General features: G+C 41.9%; 1 protein-coding gene across 8 annotated transcripts in view; it reads right to left on the bottom strand.

Annotated features, from left to right (window-relative positions):
* Positions 1–1258: 1258 nt before the first annotated feature.
* ATP2B1 (ATPase plasma membrane Ca2+ transporting 1) overlaps positions 1259–24037 on the bottom strand; it is a 177343-nt gene continuing 154564 nt past the window's right edge. For 4 of the 8 annotated variants that reach the window (XM_077265432.1, XM_077265433.1, XM_077265431.1 and 1 more), the window contains exons 12-22: positions 18521–18758; positions 18208–18387; positions 18030–18117; positions 17728–17834; positions 9642–9833; positions 8947–9160; positions 7858–8069; positions 7508–7615; positions 7007–7189; positions 6578–6664; positions 1259–2676 (exon numbers count right to left, since the gene is read on the bottom strand). In XM_077265432.1, the coding sequence (XP_077121547.1) occupies positions 2365–2676; positions 6578–6664; positions 7007–7189; positions 7508–7615; positions 7858–8069; positions 8947–9160; positions 9642–9833; positions 17728–17834; positions 18030–18117; positions 18208–18387; positions 18521–18758 (1921 nt within the window). In that variant the 3' untranslated portion in view covers positions 1259–2364. Of the gene's footprint in view, positions 2677–6510; positions 6665–7006; positions 7190–7507; positions 7616–7857; positions 8070–8946; positions 9161–9641; positions 9834–17727; positions 17835–18029; positions 18118–18207; positions 18388–18520; positions 18759–24037 lie in introns of all 8 variants that reach the window. The other 4 variants (XM_077265436.1, XM_077265437.1, XM_077265435.1 and 1 more) reach the window with 2 other exon arrangements.

The following is a 24037-nucleotide window of genomic DNA, read 5'->3' as shown; positions in this document are numbered from 1 at the left end:
GGATATTAGGGGTAGTAGTCCAGTGGCTCTGGCTGACGGGATGATGTGGGATATTATTAGGGGTAGTAGTCTGGTGGCTCTGGCTGATGGGATGATTGGGATATTAGGGGTAGTAGTCCGGTGGCTCTGGCTGATTGGGATATTAGGGGTAGTAGTCCAGTGGCTCTGGCTGACGGGATGATGTGGGATATTAGGGGTAGTAGTCAGGTGGCTGTGGCTGACGGGATGATGTGGGATATTAGGGGTAGTAGTCAGGTGGCTCTGGCTGACGGGATGATGTGGGATATTAGGGGTAGTAGTCAGGTGGCTCTGGCTGACGGGATGATGTGGGATATTAGGGGTAGTAGTCAGGTGGCTCTGGCTGACGGGATGATGTGGGATATTAGTATTAGGGGTAGTAGTCAGGTGGCTCTGGCTGACAGGATGATGTGGGAAATCTGTTCATCTTTGCACCGGAAAGAAAAACCAAAAAAATGTTTTTTACCAAAAGGCTCTTGAATGAGTTGAAAATAAAATACTATCAATATATGGGTAATCATTTAGTTAATTTGTGTTGCAAATCTGTATTGTTGAATATATGATGTGAAATGTTTTTATGTGCAATATAATCATTCTAATTTGTTTAACTAACCACAGTTAGTTACTATGCCCGGGCAACGCCAGGCTCTTCAGCTAGTCACTTATAAAGCAGAATAGGACAAGCAATATTATAACATGTCATCTCACTATTTTGCAGGGTAGGACAGGTATTTTGAAGCACAAGTCCCCCGTAACATGTTTCACCGCAGATGCCATTCATGCCAGTGTACCATCCCCTGATAACGCCGCATATGTGGTGAAACATGTTGGGGGACTCGTGTTGTAATATTAATTGTCCTATTCTGCTATATAAAGTGATGACACCCCAGGGTGTAAATCAACAGAAATAATTTAGGTGAATACCTTGCAATTAATTACAGACAGATTAGGGACAATATTTTAATATAACATATGCATTTTTAAATACAAATTAACAATAAAAGTTTTATATTCCTCGCAAGCCATTTTTCCATTTGTTCTGTTTTGGCTGACTAAAGGGGCAACAACCCTGGAGCCCCCTTCTTGCAGTGGCTGTATCTGGTACTACAGCTCAATCAATTAGACAGAACCAAGATACCTGGCTTAGCCATTGCAAAATGTACAAAGATTTAGTTGACAAGTCTCAGAAAAACCCCTTTAATGCTGGCAACACTGGCAAGAAAACATTGCTGCGCGTGCATTTAATAAAAGGGCATGTTTATTGTGTTTACAAACAAGTTTCAAAAACAAAAAGGAAAACATGTATGACTTTACTACTACCTAGTAGTATTTTTTTTCCAAAATGCCAACAGCCCCTCAAGCTGTATGAAGGTAATCTAAAGGATTTATTAGAAAATCAACACGGTTCCACTCACAGTTCACCAAGACAGTTCTAAAACTAACATGTTTAGACAAACAAAAAAAAAAAAATTAAGAAGACTAATTTTTGATGTATTTTGATTTTTTATATATTTTGACGGAGATAGCAAAAAAGATTTCAAGCAAGATCCGTCACACATCGATGTCCTGCATTTCACAAATTCCATTTTACTTTGGAACAAATTTATAACTCTCAATGTAAAAAAAAAAAAAATAATTGAAAACCATCATGAATTAAATGCGTTTTCTTCTTTTAACAAACTAAGGAGAGGCCTTGATTTTCAGAATAACACTGTGGCTCACTTGTCTGAAGCATTAGTGTTATTTTTTTTCTATTTGGCTATTAAATTTATCTACAATATTCAACAAGTAAATTGCAGGCATTATTTTAGAACAATTTCAATAGAAACACCCCTTTTTCTTGAAAATACAGCAGTGTTTAAAGGACATTTTCTTTTTTTTTTTCTTCATCTTCATCATCATATATAAGGAAACTTCCCTTCTATGAACAGGAACAAAATATCTATAAACCTTGTAAACAGATCTGTATCATTTATAACATAAATAATCAAATGAGCATCCCAGGGCCCCAGAAATCATAATAATGAGGATCAATATAAACTAGAGCATTACTAACACACTGTCCAGGCCAATGATTCTTAGTGTAACGGATGTTCTGCAGGTCACTTTTGCTGGGTTACGATGTATCAGTCAGAGGTCCTCCCAATAAGCCCATCCCTTTCCTTCCCGAGAAAAGCACCCTCAGTCTGGCAGAAAGCATTTTTTTAAAAAAATAAATCTACATTCATACAAGTGTGTCTTCATTTGAAGTCCATAAGGCAGGCTCGCTCACCTGCCGCTCGCAATGTGTGAAAAGGACCCAGTGTTCTTTGCAAATCAGCTAGAATCTTAACATTCGTCTTACAATCAGAGTGAAGTCTCCAGACTATGTAGTGGACTGCCTGGGGATGAAGAGGTAGCTGACTTGTTCGGTTCTATTGTAAGATGTATTCCACTATCAACCGCATTGTTATTTTTATTTGGAGAGGGTGGTGGAGTAGAGTGACGTTTGGTGGGAGCATCATCTTCTGCGTCTGTGTCATCAATGAGCGGAATATGAGGCTCAGAGTCTTCTATTCTAAACTCCGGGTGTGTCATGAAATTGTGGATCGAGCTTCGCGACTCGGGTTTTTCCAGTCCTTCGTAGAGAGAACTACGAAATGCATTCACCACTCGAATCTGAAGGTCACAAGGCAAGAGAAAGGAAAACCGATTAAACAGCAGAAGGCACGTGTGCGTGGATATGGGTTTTATGTGAACGCACAAATACTAAACAATGAACTTAAACTGTGCAAAATGCAGTGTGGACTTGCAACATACTGGAAAAAAAAATAAAAGGAATAAAAAACATGTTGGTCAATATAGACTGATGGTTTGTGACGGGTAACGTATGTGAAGTCTTTAGTGCGGCAATAGTCAAGCGCTATTCCATTCTATTCAATTAGGCAAGTTGGCGCTGCAAAAATATTTGAGAGCGTGTGCAAAAAATGGGTAATATGTCTTTTCACAAATACATTTAGGGAAAAAAAAAATACGAAAACCATTAGCACAACAGGTAAACCAATTCTCATGCCAGGAATTAGGATACCCACTATGAAGCCAGGCATACGTAAGCTGAATGGTACAATGAGCTTGAAGCTGCAGAAAACCATGCAGAAAGCAAACAATTACTGTAAAATACCTCACGTGTAAATATTCGAGTATATACTGGTTTTGCTTTTACCAAATCTCCCAACAGTTACACAAACGTGGATATTGGGGATTCTTTCCCCCCAGGTAGCAAACAGAAAAGTGAACCGTGAAGACACAAAACAAGGCTACTCTATGAAGAAGTGATGATGTAGATGCTAGCACACGGGAACAATCGTGCACAATATAGGATTTACATTTTGGGTGGGTCCATAATGAAGACAACTTTCTAGAAGGAACATTGTCAGTCACAGGGACTAGCCCACCCTGGGTGACGGCAGATCTGCCATGAAAGACAGAAAATTGGTTCTGCCACTGCCATGTCTGGCTCAGTACTGCCAGGCATACAAGGTAAAGTGGCAAATACTGAAATGGGTAACGCAATACAGTTGTGTTAGGGATAGGTGTGAGGAGCAGGACAGAAAAATCATTGAGGAGATTGTGTCTCTGAACTAAGAATGGATTCCAAAACGCTTATGCTCCGGTTTCCTGAGGCACACTACAATACAGTCTTGTTTCAGAGCAAATTCTTGTCAATTAAAAAAGGAGGTTTTCACCAAGCGTAAGATGAAAACAAGGGTCTTACAGCATAATAGAATTGAAGAGGTTTTCTGGTTTCAGAAAAGCCCTTCCCACCCCCCTCGGGAGCTTGTTTAAAAACAAAAATCTTTATTCACCTTTCCCATGTCCAATGCCAAGTCTCTACTGCTTCCAACAGGGTCTGGCACGGTCTGCACTGCTGGCATCACCAATAACTGAGCTCAGCGACTCTGCCAGACGTACACTGTCCACTCAGGAGCAACAGTGGAGACTCAGAAGTTGAGTAGAGGAGAGAATTTTATTTTTTTTTTTTTAAACAAACTGCACTCGGGGATGAGGGTTTTCAGAAAACCCCTTAAAAGAATATCAACCGAGCAACCGAAGTATAAAAAAATTCTGATGGTTAGCTACTGTGCTTTTCACTTCTTGTAAGAGGTCTCGTTTGTTTTTTGTAGACTAGTATTGGGAGGAGTGATGGGCGAATCCCCCGATGTTCGGGATTGGCGGGTTTGCCCGAGTTTTTCTGTAGGGTTTGAGTTCGGGGCCGGAGATGATGCGAACTTGCGTCCGAACCCCGAACTTGGACTTAACAGCCCCCCCCCGCCCCATCCCATATCAGTAAAAGAAAGGAGAAAATTAATAATAAACATTATAAATATTATACTTACCTGTCCAGCGACGCATCCTCCCGTCCCGCTGTCTCCCGGCCGCATCTGCTTCCGGGGCCGCTCATTACCTTCCGGCGGTATTCACTGCACTCGTCAGTCTTCGGCTTTTTCCAGCAGTGTTCGTGCGGTGATGTAATGAGGGGTCCCGGAAGCAGATGCGGCCGGGAGACAGCGGGACGGGAGGACGCGTCACTGGACAGGTAAGTATAATATTTATAATGTTTATTATTAATTTTATGTATTCTTTTACAAGCCCTGGACCCGAACTGTAACACGGGTTTCCCATGGAAACCAGTGTTCGGGACAGTGTGACCGAACACTGTGTTCAGTTCGGGGTCGCCCATTCCTAATTGGGAGTTAAAGAAGCACTCCTCCCATCAAAGTTTTTATCCTCTTAATATATTACAATAATTGCTTATTTTGCCTTTTTACTCAGCTAATTCTTCTCTTTTCCATTAGGTCTATGACATCACATGATTAAAAACTGACTAGCCGAATCCTTCTAAGCTCTATGTAGAAACAGAAGGTCTATTTTCCCTGCATGAGTCATTACTGCAGTCCCTGGCAGAGGAGAACGGACCAGAACAGAACAGTCAGAAGTTGAAGAGGCGGATGACTCATGCAGGCAAGAGACTTCCTGTTTCTACACAGAGAATTATCTGGGTAGAAGAGCAAAATGAGCAATTGTAAGTACACAGTGCTATATAACGTATTTTCCACAATGTGTTTCATTTCTATAGGCTAAGCATTGTTTCTTTCACAAAACAATCTATACACTGTTAATGGACAAATCCTTCAACAATACATAGTACATCCAGAAACCGGTTACATAATATACAAACATTTACAACACACACACACATATATATACCGTATAGAGACATCTATGCTTCTTAAGAAACCTTTACATAAATCTATATATTATATATACATACAATTATGTAATGGTTCCTTAAGAAGCATCTAAGACAAAATTATGTATCACGCAACTTTCAAATTTACTTTGTGCTTTAGTCCAAGTTTCAAAATCTCTGTTTGTGATCAGAAAATGTTTGCATCCAGACAGAGGCTGGAGAAACCACCTTGCTCCAACTTTCACATGACTGCCGGTTGTCATACAGAATACATTATACATGGAGGCAGCAGCACAAATCTACATTCTGCTCAGGAGTACACAACGTTGCGGTGTGAAAGTAAGACTAGGTCAGGCTTAGTCTCACAAGGTTTTCAAGGTTTGCAAGAAGCAGAAACCTTGAAAAGACTGAGAAATTAAAAAGTTGTTAGAAAGTTGGCAGTTGACAATGATTTAAGGCTACAGTCAGCCAATTTTTATTGATCCAAATAATGAAAAAAGTAACATGAAACAACTATAGAAAGTGTGTCTCCATCTCCTAGAGAGTCATGTCTCCATAGTAACAGACTACAGACCATTCCTGTGCAGTCGGAGAATGTTGCCATCCTCCCTGCCATCCATAACCCCATGGTGGGTTACGTTAGCAGGAAGAGCACAGGTACAGAAATGGAGATGTAGTTGTTATGGAGACACATTAGTCTGAACAGGAGCTGTTGACATTATTAAGACCTTCTAAAATTAAACAATTTTCAGAACAGCTTTGTTAATTACTATTCATAGAGACAATGTAACTGGTTACAAAAGTGGAACCTTTCCTTTTAGACTTCTAGACATCAGAAAAATAGCTTTGGAATTACCCAAGCGTTCCTACAGACTAACGTATGACAGTACATTTCTGCAACAAATGTTGAACATAGATCCTCAACACTACCAGTGGCCAAAAGCACACAACATTAAGTATATACTCGAACATTTAATAGGACAATTTTCATTTTCTTCACATACATCCATATATAAGCAAAAATACATTGGTGAAGTGACCAAAAATAAAAACGTGCAGGATCTCATACTTTTAAGCTTGCATTTGCTAATAATCAAACCAGTTAAATAGCCCTCTAAATTAAACACATGGGGTGTATTATCCTTGTGAAGGGAAAGCTTTATGAGCAGCCTGAACAATGAGCTTACTGAGGAGAAAATGAGAAACGTTAGGTGTGTGAATTAGGATGTGTTAATTTCATGCACTTAGGAACACACACTCACACCCCACAGTAGTAGAAGCGGTAGAGGAGGAAAACACTACATGTGTAGGGGTAGAAATATTTGTTACATCATGATGCTGGCTGGCGATGGAGGGTTGCCGCCTTAAAGCCCCCTGAATGGAACTTCCACTTTGGAAAGCATTCACTACATCCATCTGCAAGGAATCAGAGATTGTGACAGCTTGCTCAGCAAGAGAGAGAGAGAACAAGAGAAAGGACCATCCCATCTACAACAAATAAAAATAAAAAAAGAAAGCAAAAAAAAGAGAAAAAGGCACTTTATAGAGTAGCTAATAAAAGCAAATCGAAGAAAGGTAAAGGAAGATCAAGTGAAACTAAAGGAGATTCTTTCAAGTATTTTGAGGAAAACACACAAGGGAGAGATTGCGCACACACATACCCCTCTCAGATTTCAGTTAGCCCTAGCAAATCCGCAGCAAGCCCTTAGAATTTAGTTTCTCCCCTACATAGCTCTTCTCTCTCACTCATGACCATACCTGAGTTTGGATTCTGTTCAGGCCCCTAAACCATAAGATCTGACCACGACGCAGCTCTCTCTCCGCGTGGTCAATCTCTTCCACATCCTCATTAAGCTCCTCTTCTGGTATCTCATCCTTCTGGGTCCCATGACCTGCCTCCTTGAGGAACTTTAAACGACTGGTTGGTATTGTTGTCACCAGCTAAACAATGGTAAAGATCAGGTTAAAGCAGCTAGAACTGTGTGTTACATAAATCACACCACATGCCCAACCAACCACAATCTGAAGACGCATTATACAATATAGCACCACCTTTTCTTGTTTTTTTAATATACCGTACTTTTCTTTGGTGGAGACCAGTTTTGGACATTGAGCACAAAGCTAGTTCTAATGTCAAATTTACAGTCTGTACTAGAAAGCTAAACATTTAGGAAGACACTATATACATGTGCATCAAATCACTTCTTCTTAACTATACAAAGGTAAATAAAGCGGCATGCGCACAAACATTTACATTACCTGGCCCCAGAGCAATGTTCCCATACCCAGGAAAACGGACCACAGCCATTGATCTACGGTCAGCTCTGTACAACTAAAAGGCTTTCCACCAAACTGCACAATAACGATCTACAAAAGAAGACCAAGAAACATCATCATTTACAGACACTATCACCAGCCATAATATGGAAACAAACGATAAGGCTACCGGGCAGCAATTATTTCAGTATAAGGCCACTAGTGGAAAGATCAAGCGTCAATCTTTTCTAATAACTAGAGAGAAGGGTTAATAGGATAATTCTGTCTAATGCATTCACATGTAAGGATGGGTGATTATTTTCAGAAACTGAATTCACAAGAATGATCCTTACCTGTATGATGAAAGTACCTAACACAATGCTGCAGAAGATGATATTGTTAAATATTCCTTCAAACACGTTCCTTTCCCCATGAATCTTCCTTGCATTGATTTCATTAAATAGCTGCATCATAACAAATGTGTTGAACACAATGGTATAGTGTTGGGACGGAGGAGCGTGGAGGGGAGCATTTCGCCCACTGTCAATATCAAATAGTTTTTCCCCTGCAATACAAATATGCATCATACATATCACCCATATTAGTTTTATTAAAAAGAATAATCTAGACAAATAAAAAAAAAATTGCAGTGCCACTGTGTGCATTTTAGCACAATTTTTTTATTTTTTCCCTAAAATGTAAGGTGCCCGTCCATTCAAAGGCTATGGGCCTGACTGCTATCTGAGCGCTGTACTTGGCAGACCCAAGACAAGAATGGAGCTGTGGTGCATTTGCAAGGTGCCCACTATGCTGAAAATCTACTTAAGTTACGTTAGCTACGCTCTATCTCTACGACTCCCCATAGACCGTACATCAGCTGCTCCGTTCAAACACCGAACCCCTGTTCTCATGACTGGAGAGGAAACCCTCCGTGATCATACACTTACCACTTTCGGATTCTAGATTTTTACCACTTAACACGCAAAGTGAATGTACAAAAGAGAAATCTAAATGACAATCAGTATTTGGTGTGATCACCCTTTGTCTTCAAAACAGCATGAAAGTATCAATTCTTCTATGTACATAAACACTTTTTGAAGGATCCTGTCAAGTAGGTTATTCCAAACTTCTTCAAGAACTAACCGCAGATCTTCTGTGGCCGAATTGGTCTCTTCGTGTAACTTTAGATTTGATGATGCCGAGATCAGAGCATGGTGGGGACACGTGTACCTAGAAGAACGGATGCTGTTTTGAATGCAAAGGGTGGACTGGTCACAACAAAATATTGATTTGATTTAGAATTCACTTTGCAAGTTAATTATAAATTGTGTTTTTTAAAGGCATTCTTACTTTGTAATGTATACATAGACACATTTTAAAGGGAAGAGAAAAAAAAAAAAGGCAAATTGGCACATGTTGCTCAAGTCAAGTACAGCACTTACCTACAAATAAAAGCGTGAAGACCACAACTAATTGGTAGACAGCATGACCTAAAATGTTTTTCATCATAGTACGAGAGATGAGAGGCTTATTCCTTCCATAGGGTTTTCTCAACAACAGAGATTCGGTTGGGGGCTCAGTTGCCAGGGCAAGTGATGCAAAAGTGTCCATAATAAGATTAACCCATAACATCTGTACAGCTTTAAGTGGAGAGTCCTGTTAAATGGACCAGAATGCATACATGTATGAACACAAATTGTACAGTTACATTCAGTAAATGGACAGAGGCTCTTTGTATACAAAGTATATCATCATCCTGGGAAGAAAGGTAAGCATCAGGCACATGTGCACAGCATAGCTGTACACTCAGCACCTTGCTGGACCAGAGCCTGGAGGCTAGGCATGGGATGCAGGAGGGTTCATACTCATGTCATTAGGAACAAGTAGTATTGCTCCAGCAGTAATACCCTGAATAGCCCCTCGTTACTATGCAGCCCAGCCTTACAAGCAGACAAATATTACAGTATACTAGGCCAGCATTGCCTGATGGTTCACCCCAAATGTTAAGGTAACCTTATCTATCGTTGCTGGAGTCACCCAAGCTCCGGCACTGCAGCGTGCATTGTCATCTGTCAAGTGCTGCATATTTAATATGATGGAGGAGACGGAGAGAAAGCAGCTGAATTACAGGACTTACTTGTGTGATACATGCTCCGGTGAAAGCTACAATGACAGCCACTACATTGACGGTAAGCTGGAACTGGAGGAATTTGGAAATACTGTCATACACATTTCTCCCCCACATCACGGCTTTTACAATGCTGCTGAAGTTGTCATCTGTTAGAATAATATCAGACGCTTCCTTTGCAACATCTGTTCCAGCAATACCCTGTGTGAAGTCAATAAAAAAAAAAGTTATAGCTTCGATAAAACACATGCATTCCCTCAAGCAACACCACTGATAAAGTGTGGTAAATTATGTTTTATTAAAATCCCGGAGACTCCCGTCTGCCTCAAGTGCACTCAGAAATGTACTGAAGCACAGCGCCGTCCAAGTGATGCACTAAAGTCCCAAGACACAGACGAGGACATAAACAGGCTTACTCTCTAGTTCCAGGGCACTTCACAGACGTAACATGGCCAATATGGCAGAGAGGAGACAACAATCCCCAGACATCTAAAAGGCCAGCATGCACATAGCCAGACGTAATCACAACACAATCGCTCACAGCCTAAACCATAAACTGCTGTTCTCTATGTGTAGAAACAGATTTTCAGACAGGTAGTATCCAGTGACATGGAAACATGATGGCCACGCACAACAATCACACTGGTTGCATAGCAACAATACTGCAGCACCCGAAAGTTCTTTACAAACTGGCAGAAACCCTAAGGAAGCCCACTGTTTATATAAGATGCCCATATACATGACATGCTGTAATAGCGGGCTGTCTGTAGTAACTGGGATGTCTGGTCTGAACAGCTAACCTGCCCCTATACATCAGATAGCTTTATCAACAGCGCTCTTTCCAAACGCCTTCATGCCCCACTGCGCGTTAGGAGAAAACCGCTGCCACAATCGTCCCGCACAGGCTTATCTCAGCAGCAGAAGAATCAGCTATGGAAATTCTGCACCAGGACACATCCTTCTCTCCCCCAACATCATCTGTTGTAGGAGAGCCAAGAGGCTCCTGTATACATTAGATGCTTCGCTGCTCCAAGGGAAATTGGTCAGGTGTGGCTGGCTTTTCTCTAGTGTGTGGGGCTTTAAGAAGACATCCTACATGGGGGGGTATACAAAGCAGGCAAGCCAAATCCTAATGACATAATATATCCTTAAACTGACTTCTACAGCACAGTGACCCGCAGTAAAACTAAAGGAACGCTGTAGTCACAATGCACAGTCTCTTCTACTTCTGGCTTTAGATCCAATATTGAATCAAAAACCGCATTAGGAACCAGTCTAAATTTTAAAAACGGACTAATTTCTATTGCAGTGTGAGTTGCTATACATAATTACATTCCTAACCTTAAACGTTTTGCTTGTTAAGTAGTAAAAGCACAGCATGAACAGTAAAACTACTGATGGCCACTAGATGGCAGTACTTTGGTGTCTTCAATAACAGTGCAGGCTATGTGCGGAAACAGCTTCCATAGCTTTACATAGATGCAGACAGGATACTACAGGATGGGGTTGTGTTTGGCTACGTCTGTCTGTCAATAACGACATGTATGGGTGCATTAGGCACACAATTTACACATATAGGCTTCTATTTACACTCACATAATGATAGTCAGGGATTGCAGAATAAATGCCAACTGCGGCCTTCTAAAATACAATCATGTGAGCTTAACTTGTATAAAAGTATAGCATCGCTTTAAGTGGCTCAGTACATCATGTATCATGGAGCTATCCGAACTGTAGGTAAGCAACAGAATAAAATAATGTAGTGCTTACACCAACCATGGCCAGAAAAATCCACAATACACAGTGGGGTTTATCTGTGAAAATGTAGACAGTAGAAAAGGGAAGATGTTCCCCAGGAGAGCTATGAGCACAGCAAGCTGCTTGTTAGGGAGCTGCTGGCTTTTAGCCTTCCTCCGTGCCCACTGTGGGAACCTGGTAATTATAAGAAGCAGGGCGTAAGCTATGTTCTTTGCTTAAAAGGGAATCTGGGACATGTATAACCTATTAATATGGGCATACAGGTGACAGAATGGTTACACTAGGCCTACCTGTATGCCCATATCTGCAGTCTTGTTGAGAAACAGTCTTGTTTCTTCATACTAATGATTTCTTCCAGGCTCCGGGGCGTTCGGCGCCTGGAAGAAATCTCTGCCTCCTGTCTTCATTTGCGTACCACCCCTCCCATCAGCGTCACAGGGCCCTGTAACATGCATTGGTAGCCCCAGATTGCTGCGCCTGTGCCCTGCAATAGCACGATTACACTTACTTTATCTGCCCTGCTATGGGCATTGGCTTAATTGTTCTTCTGCAACTGCAAGTCACTGTTACTACACAGTGACTCTCCGTCCCTTGCGCAGAACAACAATGAAGCCAATGCCCACAGCAGGGCAGATAAGTCAAGTATAACTGTTGCTATAGCAGGGCGTAGGCACGGCATTCTGGGGCCACCAATACACGCCACTGGGATGCCGATTGGAGGGGGTGGTACGCAAATGAAGACAGGAGGCACCACGCACACGCCCCGGAGAATGGAAAAAATCATTAGCATAAAGAAATAAGAGACAAAAAAAGAAGAGAAAAAAATAAAGGTTGTTGAAGTTTGAAAACTTTCATTTCTCTAAAAAAAATCCTCCAATTACTGACTCCAGCATAGGGGTACCAAAGGGAGGTGTACAGGGTAAAAAGTGAACAGATTCTGGCATACTGTGCAAGTGTCCTCTGGTGCGAGGTAACTACATTACTTGTATGTGCATGGAAAGTGGCAGGTTTTTCTTCAGCCACCAGGTACGGGTAGTAAGCAGATAAGAAAATATGATGCTACAACCAGTACTTTTGCTGTTTTTTTTTAATCTAAGTTTTGCATTTAGTTACCGTATATACTCGAGTATAAGCCGACCCAAGTATAAGCAGACCCCCTCCTAATTTTACCACAAAAAAACTGGGAAAACTTAATGACTAGAGTATAAGCCTAGGGTGGAAAATGCAGCAGCTACCGGTAAATGTCAAAAGTAAAAATAGATACCAATAAAAGTAAAATTAATTGAGACATCAGTAGGTTAAGTGTTTTTGAATATCCATATTGAATCAGGAGCCCGATATAATGCTCCATAAAGTTTATGATGGCCCCATAAGATGCTCCATATTAAAATATGCTCCATATAATGCTGCACAAAGGTTAATAATGGCCCCATAAGATGCTCCATAGATACATTTGCCCAATATAATGCTGCACAAATGTTATGGCCCCATAAGATGCTCCATAAAGATATTTGCCCCATGTAGTGCTGCACAAACGTTAATTATGGCCCCATAAGATGCTCCATACAGACACTTGCCCCATTTGCTGTTGCTGCGATAAAAAAAAAAAAATCACATACTCCCCTCTCGTCGCTCAGGTCTCCGGCACTTTCAATATTCACCTGACTTTGTTCCGGCGCCACTCCATCTTCAGCATCTTCTGCACTGACGTTCAGGCAGAGGGTGCGCATTAACCACATGATCGCGCCCTCTGACCTGAGCGTCACTGCAGAAGACGCTGAAGATGGAGTGGCGCCGGAACGAGGAGCAGGTGAATATCTCACAGCACTGCACTCCCCATTATACTCACCTACTCCTGGCGCGGTTCCTGAATCCCCAGCGCCGCAGCTTCTTCCTGTATTGAGCGGTCACAGTTACCGCTCATTACAGTAATGAATATGCGGCTCCACCCCTATGGGAGGTGGAGCCGCATATTCATTACTGTAATCAGCGGTACCATGTGACCGCTCAGTACAGGAAGCTGGGGCGCCAGGGAGCTAGGGACCGTGCCAGGAGTAGGTGAGTATACTTAGACAGCCCCCGCTCCCCCTCCCCTGCCGACCCCTGGGTATGACTCGAGTATAAGCCGAGAGGGGGGACTTTCAACCCCCAAAAATGGGCTGAAAATCTCAGCTTATACTCGAGTATATACGGTACCTTCTTTTATTGTTTTGGAATCTGATTAAAACTGTGGAATGAAATAGAAAATAAATCGGGAATAAAATTCCTTTAACATCATAGTGATAAGCTTTTCATGGTTTCAATCAAATCTGTATTCCAAGAAATGTAGCCAGGAAGCCTCTAAGTGCCCTAATGAAACATTTCCCTATATACAAAAGATGCTCGCGTTCAGCGGCCCTCTTCCATTAAACATGTTCCCTGGTGACTAATAGGCTGTTGTCACTGGAAGAAGCACTTGGTAAATTGCTCATGGACGGAAGCATTGCATGGTGCCTATTGAATCAATTAGCATCTGCGCATTATCGACGTCTGTGGTCCTCCAGGGTGGGGGTAGTGGCACAGGCCTGAGGAAGCAGGCTCGGCACCAGGGAGCCATAGGCACGCTGCGGTATGTTGCCTCTGCATGGTGCCACACAAGACACCTCTAGTGAAGAACACGTCTGACTGTCATGGAGTATTCTACAATCGATTGTCTGCTGCATCCATATGGAACAGTTACATCTAACAAGCAAAAGTGGGAGCAATACTAAAACATAGCTTAATATATTACAATAAAAAATGGTATCTTAAAACACATCAATATTACACGCAACAGGCAAAAACAACAAACATATGTAGCCAACGTTAGAACAATATTTAAGCAGAAAATAAGTGAATGTGACACAGATATATGGGTGAGATCCTTCCACTTACTGTTATATCCATCTACATTGTGTGAACGTGACCACTGCCGGTTTGTACATAATCTAGATGTCAGTTTGATACTATGTGTGAATTTGATCACTGTCTCTTTCACTTCTTTTTATGCTTAAATATTGATTCTAATCGTTAGCCAATTAGGTTTGCTTTTTGACTGTAGTTACAGGTAATATTGTGTGTTTAATATAGAATTTTTAATTCTAATATATTAAAAGCTATGTTTTAATATTGCTCACATTTTTACTTGTTTGATTTATGCTGGCGAGTGTTGGGGAAAATAAAGGTTTTGGGGCACCTATCCCTAAATCTTATTGCTTGATCATTAACAGTTATATCTACCACAGGCATCACAGCAGAGCCCCCTAATCGTCTATGCCAGGGTCTCATCGCTGTACAAAGCGCAGTACAAAGCTGTAATATGAGAGTATATGAAGGAGTGACAAAAGTGGGGGGTCTTTAGTCAGTTCTATCTACCTAGGAAGAGTAAAGTGCATGGAAAGGGGGAGAACAAGGAAATTGTACCGCAAGGTGCAGTATCTGACAAGATGCCACTATGATAGCACTGCCTGACAATTCTTTACACCAGGAAGATTGCCGCTCTGAAGACGGTAAAAACTGCGGAAGCAGACTCACTGCTGTCAATGGTAACAAACTGCTCTAAATCAATCCAATCATGTATCAAAGCCTAACAAGATTGATTATTAATGAGCAATATAGGCATAGCTAGAATAAGATCACTAGGGTTTATTTTACCACTCCAAGACATGATCCAGGAAGGCATCATTTTACACGGATCTGAGGCAAAGCAGAGCCAGTCTCTATAATCTTTACTTGTACATACAATGGCTGTAGAAAAAGGACATCCAAGACTTCTACATGATCTATTGTGGTGTTATGACCTGGAGCTGTGGAGGCTTTGCTCTGCAGCCTGGGCACCGTGGCACATCTGGGTCACTACCCTACTGCTCCGATATAGCTTTGGTTGTGGTTACCTTTAAGATTTGGGACCCACTAAGGTTCGTCGTGATGTCCTCACTTGGCTGGGTTATGGGCTAACGTTGGTAACTTAGTGAGGTTTTTATTTCTGAAGTTCTTTTTGATTAAAAAATGTTTACTGGGATATGTGGGAGACTTCAGAAAGGATTGCAGTGACGTGGTAGTGGGCAGGCAACGCAAGATCACTGGTTTAACTTATCCACCCACATATATTCCACAGGACATCTAGATTGAACACGGACTTATCCATACAAACAATAGCCCTAATTAAATAAAAGCAGACATTGCCAATAAAAAAGTGTCACTTCATGCAACATTTTTCAACCATTAATGAATTAAGACCGAGTGGTCATAAACGCATCAGACATGCTTTGCTGTCCTCTCATTAGAGGTTTTAAATGGACTTCGAAAAAAGAGTGAAGACTTTTTCATTGAAATTCCAGATATTTTTTCTTTATGGATATAAACCCCTTGCACACCTTAGTCAGGCTTCAGAGCCATCGTTACAAGCACATGATCGTTGCAGACATCATACAATGGCACTCTTTTCTTCATTTAGAAACATAAAAACTAAATCTAAGTCACTAAACCACCCTGCGAAGGAGCAATGACTCAGAAATGTAATACAGCCGGGTTACAAATGACCACATAACAGTTACTTCGCAACACAAAGATCACCTTGAAATAGATACAGTGCAACACAAGTCTGAAGCTGTAAGGACATCTCTTGTGTGATAACAAGACTTAAGAGGCGTACTAGAAAATGCATGGAGCTTGAGAAACCAGAACATGTCCTAAATGACACCCAAGGTATGTGGCCTTATAGTAATAGAAAAAGCAGGTGCTGAGTGACAATACAAATGTGGCTTAGGTATTGGATTGCACATCGCCACTCTCCTGGAATCAGCTTTACCCTAGAGTTCCTTAAAGGCAACAGCAATAGTCCAGAAATTCCCTTACATGGCCAGTTCGATCCTCCATTATGGAGACACTAGCATGTGAATTGAAAAGCAAATGAGATAAGAGATCTGAAGCCTCTGTCACTCCAGCTCTATTCCCCTCCCAGCACTTCTTCCTCCTGCTTGACTGACAGTCTGTATGCGGTGCGACTTCAAGCAAAGGAATATTCTGTCAAGCAGCAGGTGGTGGTGCAAGTAATAGAGCTGGAGTGACCGAGGCTTCAGATCCACAGCCTTTTTTGCATACCAATTCAAACGCTGATTTCTCAGTACCCACAGAGGAACAGATTGGCCATGTACAAATTCATTTTATACCTGTACAGGCTGAGATCAGGTAGAGAGACGCGCGAAAGAAATGTTTCATGTGAAACTCATTACCTTCTACTGCATTGTGATTTTACATCGAAGGGTTATTCGCACCATCATAAATGGCTGAAATTGCAAAGTGCTTATAAAAACAAGCCACTATGCAATTTATTAGTTATTAAAAATCTCGTCGGCCATCAGAAATGGAGAGATTTTCATTCAATTGTTCACTGTTTTTTGCCAAAGTTACCGACCATCGCTGCAGTCTAGTAGAAGTAGCCGATCTCTTCGGCAAGGAGTGCAATGCTTACAAGCGCTTTTCATCAACAGGGCTTGAAAAGTACTGCTTCTCCAATACTGCAGAGGCAAAGCTGCCCATGCCTGTAACTTCAAAGTACCGTTTAGGCCAGCGGGGCGATCTGAAATGTCAGTCATGCAGACGCCTAAAGCCGGGGGCAGGAGACAAGTGCTCTATGGAAAATTTGTTGATAGTGGTAATTCCGGTTAAAAAAGATTTTCCACTGGTCTCCCACAATCACTAGACTAGATGTTTTATTTGTCCCTTCCCTCCAGTTCAGTGTTCAAAGCTAGGGGCAGTCTAATACACTGGTTGTGCAACTACACCGTTCCGCCATTAAAAGGTTATGGTACTGTCAAAGATAGCGGAGTACTGGTGCGGGCTCCTTACTGACCCATAGTTTTCATTATAGCTTTAATTATAAACCAGAATACCCCCTGAAAGCCTTGCTGTATCATACAAACAATGTTGGCAGTAACCGGCTGCATTGCTGACACTCTTTACAACACATTTTTACCGCACATGAATATGTATGAATATTACATGAGATAACGTATTTCCTTTACTTGTCTAAATTGACGTTCTTTGCTATAATAGGCAGCGTTTTATAGCCCCTCTGTGTAAAAAGCATTGCTTTATTAGTTTGTGCCATCTTGGTAAGTCAGAAGGGATTCTCTTATCTTCTGAAGATCCCAACAGGATAAGACTTTAATGTGATTTGATATAAAAGGAGAATTTGTCATCTGCACTGAAGCAGGTTGCAAATATCTTCAAATGTTCAATTTAAAGAATTGAAACAGAAAAAAAAAAAAAAGAAAAGGAGCATCAGAAGTAGTTTATGTAATGAGGACAATCTTACCATAGCGAAGCCAACATCTGCTTTCTTTAATGCCGGCCCATCATTGGTCCCATCACCAGTTACAGCTACCACTTGCCTTTGCTCACAGACAGTGCTGTCAATTATACCTGGAGTTAAGGATATATGTCATCAGAGCATGAACGTCGACAGACTTGGAGTAACTGCATGCACATGCTAAAAAAAATTATATATCACTTAAAGAAGATATTGGAGTTCTCTGCGGGTTGCATTCACGATTCCTAGGAATAAAACACAGGAACTAAGCAAGCGAACACTGGGAAAGTCAGAACATTATGTCTTACCTTTCACTAATGTGTGCTTATCAGTTGGAGACGATCTAGCAAGTACACGAAGCTTAGGCCAAATTTTGTCTATTCGCTCTTGCTCAATCTGTTACATGAAAAAGTATTTGCCAATAAAATTAAATAGAAATGGTCAAAAACAGGGAGAAAAAAAAAAAAAAAAAATCAGAACACTCACTTCTCCTTTTTCATTCCGTATTCGCCGGTTGAATTCTTTTCCTTCTACACACAGAAAATCCTCTCCGGGGTGAAGAATTCCACATTTTGTGGCAATAGCTCGGGCTGTGTTAATGTTGTCCCCTGTAACCATACGTACTGTAATACCTGCACGCTGGCATTTTCTTATAGCATCCGGTACCTAGCAAGAGTGGGAGAAAAGTCACTGGACGCTCACATCCTCAGAAACAATTCAGCCTTCAACCGGTTATGTTAATACGGGGTGATAACGTCACAATATTTATGGTCATCAACTAGATATTAGCCTCCAGTACCTCTGGCCTGACGGGGTCTTCAATCCCTACCACGGCGAGACAGGTGAGTCCACTCAAAATGTCATTTTCATTTTCCCACTCAGGCTCTGGCTCTCCTGCAGGAAAATCTCTATATGCCAAACAAATGGTTCTCAGGCCCTCAGATGCCATGGGCTCAATCACTCGTTTAGCCATATCATCTCTATCTCTCGGTCTGAAGACTTTGGCTTCACCATTTGCACAGAGAATTTTGTAGCACCTAAAAAGCAAAAATGAAAAGAAAGCTTTATTGCACACTCAGCACAATATGTATAATATATACGTGTCAGACAAGGCAGGACATAGGTAACAATAAGGTGGAAACATCACTTAAACCCCTCCCCGACCTGTGACGCCACGTAGACGTCATGAAAGTCGGTGCCAATCCGACCTGTGACGCCTATGCGGCGTCATGGAGGGATCGCATCCCTGCAGATCGAGTGAAAGGGTTAACTCCAATTTCACCCGATCTGCAGGGACAGGGGGAGTGGTACTTCAGCCCGGGGGGGGTGGCTTCACCCCCTCGTGGCTACGATCGCTCTGATTGGCTGTTGAAAGTGAAACAGCCAATCAGAGCGATTTGTAATATTTCACCTATGAAAATGGTGAAATATTACAATCCAGCCATGGCCGATGCTGCAATATCATCGGCCATGGCTGGAAACCCTGATCTGCCCCCCCCACACAGCCACCGATCGCCTCCCCAGTCCTCCGTCCTGTGCTCCGCTCCCCTCTGTCCGCTCCCCCGTCCGCTCCCTCGTGCTCCGATCCCACCCGCCCTGCTCCGATCCCTCCCCCGTGCTCCGATTCCCCCACCCCGTGCTCCGATTCCCCCCCCCCCCTCGTGCTCCGATTCTCCCCCCCCCCCCCCCGTGCTCAGATTTCCCCCCCCCCCCCCCCTCATACTTACCGAGCCTCCCGGTGTCCATCCATCTGCTCCATGGGTACTGCCATCTTCCAAAATGGCGGGCGCATGCGCAGTGCGCCCGCCTAAAAAATAGTAAATGAACCCCCCCATTATCACCCTCATAGGTAGGGACAATAATAAAAATGAAGAAAATATATTTACTTTTATTTTTACACTAGGGTTAGGGCTAGGGTTAGGGCTAGGGTTCGGGTTAGAATTAGGGTATGTGCACACGCTGCGGATTTCGCTGCGGAACGGCAGCGTTTCCGCAGCTGCAGGTCCGCAGCGGTTTCCCATAAGTTTACAGTACAATGTAAACCTATGGGAAACTAAATCCGCAGTGCACATGCTGTGGAAAAAAACGCGAGGAAACGCAGCGGTTTATATTCCGCAGCATGTCAATCCTTTGTGCGGATTCCGCTGCGGGTCTACACCTGCTCCAATAGAAAACCGCAGGTGTAAACCCGCAGCGGAAACCGCACTAGAAACCGCGATAAATCCGCAGTAAAAACAACAGCGGTTTTGCACTGCGGATTTATCAATTCCGCTGAGGAAAATTCCGCAATGGAATCCGCAGTGTGGGCACATACCCCAAGGCTATGTGCACACAGTGCGGATTTGGCTGCGGATCCGCGGCGGATTGGCCGCTGCGGATTCGTAGCAGTTTTCCATCAGGTTTACAGTACCATGTAAACCTATGGAAAACCAAATCCGCTGTGCCCATGGTGCGGAAAATACCACGCGGCAACTCTGCATTGTATTTTCCGCAGCATGTCAATTCTTTGTGCGGATTCCGCAGGTGAAATCCGCACAAAAAAACGCTGGAAATCCGCGGTAAATCCGCAGTGCATTTTACCTGAGGATTTTTCAAAAATGGTGCGGAAAAATCTCACACGAATCCGCAACGTGGGCACATAGCCTTAGGGTTAGGGTTGGAATTTGAGTTAGGGTTGGAATTAGGGCTAGGGTTGGAAATAGGGTTAAGATTAGGCTTGTGGTTAGGGTTAGGTTTGGGATTAGGGGTGTGTCGGGGTTAGGGTTGTGGTTAGGGGTGTGTTGGGGTTAGGGTTGGAGTTAGAATTGAGGGGTTTCCACTGTTTAGGCACATCAGGGGTCTCCAAACGCAACATGGCGCCACCATTGATTCCAGTCAATCTTGTATTCAAAAAGTCAAATGGTGCTCCCTCCCTTCTGAGCCCTGACGTGCGCCCAAACAGTGGTTTACCCCCACATATGGGGTACCAGCATACTCAGGACAAACTGGGCAACAACTATTGGGGTTTAATTTCTCCTGTTACTCTTGCGAAAATAAAAAATTGCTTGCTAAAACAAAATTTTTGAGGAAAGAAAGATGATTTTTTATTTTCATGGCTCTGCGTTATAAACTTCTGTGAAGCAGTTGGGGGTTCAAAGTGCTCACCACACATCTGGATAAGTTCCTTGGGGGGTCTAGTTTCCAAAATGGGGTCACTTGTGGGGGGTTTCTACTGTTTAGGCAAATCAGGGGCTCTGCAAACGCAACGTGACGCCCGCAGACCATTCCATCAAAGTCTGCATTTCTAAACGTCACTACTTTCCTTCCGAGCCCCGACGTGTGCCCAAGCAGTGGTTTACCCCCACATATGGGGTATCAGCGTACTCAGGACAAAAAGGGCAACAAATATTGGGGTCCACTTCTCCTGTTACCCTTGTGAAGATAAAAAATTACTTACTAAAATGTAATTTTGGAGGAAAGAAAAATTATTTTTTATTTTCAAGGCTCTGCGTTATAAACTTCTGTGAAGCACTTGGGGGTTTAAAGTGGTCACCGCACATCTAGATTAGTTCCATGGGAGGTCTAGTTTCCAAAATGGGGTCACGTGGGGGAGCTCCAATGTTTAGGCACACAGGGGCTCTCCAAACGCGACATGGTGTCCGCTAACGATTGGAGCTAATTTTTCATTCAAAAAGTCAAATGGCGCTCCTTCACTTCCAAGCCCTGCCGTGTGTCCAAACAGTGGTTTGTGACCACATATGAGGTATCCGTGTACTCAGGAGAATTTGCCCAACACATTTTAGGATCCATTTTATCCTGTTGCCCATGTGAAAATGAAAAAATTGAGGCTGAAAAATTTTTTGTGAAAAAAAAAAAAAAGTACTTTTTCATTTTTACGGATCAATTTGTGAATCACCTGGGGATTCAAAGTGCTCACTATGCATCTAGATAAGCTCCTTGGGGGGGTCTAGTTTCCAAAATGGGGTCACTTGTGGGTGAGCTCCAATGTTTACGCACACAGGGGCTCTCCGAACGCGACATGGTGTCCACTAAAGATTGGAGCCAATTTTTCACTGAAAAAGTCAAATGGCGCTCCTTCCCTTCCGAACCCTGTTGTGCGCCCAAACAGTGGTCCCCACCCCATATGGGGTATCGGCGTACTCAGGACATATTGTACAATAACTTTTGGGTTCCAGTTTCTCTTTTTAACCTTGGGAAAATAAAAAAATTGTTGCTAAAAGATCATTGTTTTTGACTAAAAAGTTAAATGTTCATTTTTTCCTTCCATGTTGCTTCTGCTGCTGTGAAACACCTGAAGGGTTAATAAACTTCTTGAATGTGGTTTTGAGCACCTTGAGGGGTGCAGTTTTTAATAATGGTGTCACTTTTGGGTATTTTCAGCCATATAGACCCCTCAAACTGACTTCAAATGTGAGGTGGTCCCTAAAAAAAAATGGTTTCGTAAATTTCGTTGTAAAAATGAGAAATCGCTGGGCAAATTTTAACCCTTATAACTTCCTAGCAAAAAAAAAATTTGTTTCCAAAATTGTGCTGATGTAAAGTAGACATGTGGGTAATGTTATTTATTAACTATTTTGTGTCACATAACTCTCTCGTTTAACAGAATAAAAACTCAAAATTTGAAAATTGCGAAATTTTCAAGTTTTTCGCTAAATCTCCATTTTTTCACAAATAAATGCAAAAATTATCAACCTAAATTTACCACTAACATAAAGCCCAATGTGTCACGAAAAAACAGTCTCAGAACCGCTAGGATCCGTTGAAGCGTTCCTGAGTTATTACCTCATAAAGGGACACTGGTCAGAATTGCAAAAAACGGCCAGGTCATTAAGGTCAAAATAGGCTGGGTCATGAAGGGGTTAATTATAGGCAAGAAATTGCTTTTTGCTAGAGAAATACATGTTCACTGCAAGTTACAGTGACTCAGTTTCCACTACACACTTGTCACGTCCATGGGTGTCAGCAAGGCACATTCATGGGGTAGTCATCCACACCGTGCGTTACTCACAAGCTCAAAGGTCCAAGCAGTTTATGAATTTGGCACAATCAAAAACGAGTATGTCTAAGCAAAATATTTAGAATTGAGAGTCCTCAGTGGTTGATACCTTTTAATGGCTAACTGAAAAGATGGTAACAAATTGCAAGCTTTCGAGACTACATACGTCTCTTCATCAGGCAAAGACAAACAAATTCTGAAGAATCACATTTATGCACAACATAGTATAGAAAAAAAAAAAAAAGGGAGAGGGGAAAAAAACCATGGATAAGCTAGGTTACATGAAGCAGAATTACCATGGGTGATAAACCGTTACGTCCATAAATATTGGGCCAATTCTTAGATAAGGATTGTTTTATTGTCCTGTGATTAGGGTCTGGTTCTGTTGTGATGACCCCACATGGTCTGATGGGCAAGTTCATTAGTTGATGTAAAAAGACATAAATCCGTGTGACACATTCATTCCTGCATTTAGAGTGTCAAAGGCCTTTGACACTCTAAATGCAGGAATGAATGTGTCACACGGATTTATGTCTTTTTACATCAACTAATGAACTTGCCCATCAGACCATGTGGGGTCATCACAACAGAACCAGACCCTAATCACAGGACAATAAAACAATCCTTATCTAAGAATTGGCCCAATATTTATGGACGTAACGGTTTATCACCCATGGTAATTCTGCTTCATGTCACCTAGCTTATCCATGGTTTTTTTCCCCCTCTCCCTTTTTTTTTTTTTTTCTATACTATGTTGTGCATAAATATGTGATTCTTCAGAATTTGTTTTAGTCTTTGCCTGATGAAGAGACGTATGCAGTCTCAAAAGCTTGCAATTTGTTACCATCTTTTCAGTTAGCCATTAAAAGGTATCAATCACTGAGGACTCTCAATTCTAAATATTTTTCTATCTACTGGCTAACACGGTACCAAGATATATTTCTTTCCTGTATGTCTAAGCAGTTTTTCTGACTTGTTAGCACCAAATTTCACAAATTCTTTTAAGTCACAAAAATGCACCAAATTAAAAAATCCTCCAGAATCCTTAGTCCAGGAGGGACTGGAGTGGGACGCGCCCAAAAAAAAAAAAAAAAAAATGCCACAAAATACCACGTCCGATTATGCTTTAGATTTGAATAATTGGGCATGGTCAATAGGGGTTAAGTTAGCCCAATTAATCATTTGTGATGATGTACAAAATCTGTCTTATTTGGGTTTTCAAGAATTGAAGGTATTTTTTTTACTCTGAAAAGGTACAAAAAAGTAAACCATACAAAAAAGGGAATAGTGAATTTGTAAAAAAAAAAAAGTCACAACATA

This window comes from Ranitomeya variabilis, chromosome 5, assembly GCF_051348905.1.
Source record: "Ranitomeya variabilis isolate aRanVar5 chromosome 5, aRanVar5.hap1, whole genome shotgun sequence".
Classification (NCBI taxonomy): domain Eukaryota; kingdom Metazoa; phylum Chordata; class Amphibia; order Anura; family Dendrobatidae; genus Ranitomeya; species Ranitomeya variabilis.
The sequence above is the reverse complement of the archived record's forward strand: the minus strand, read 5'-3'. Positions and strand labels throughout refer to the sequence as shown.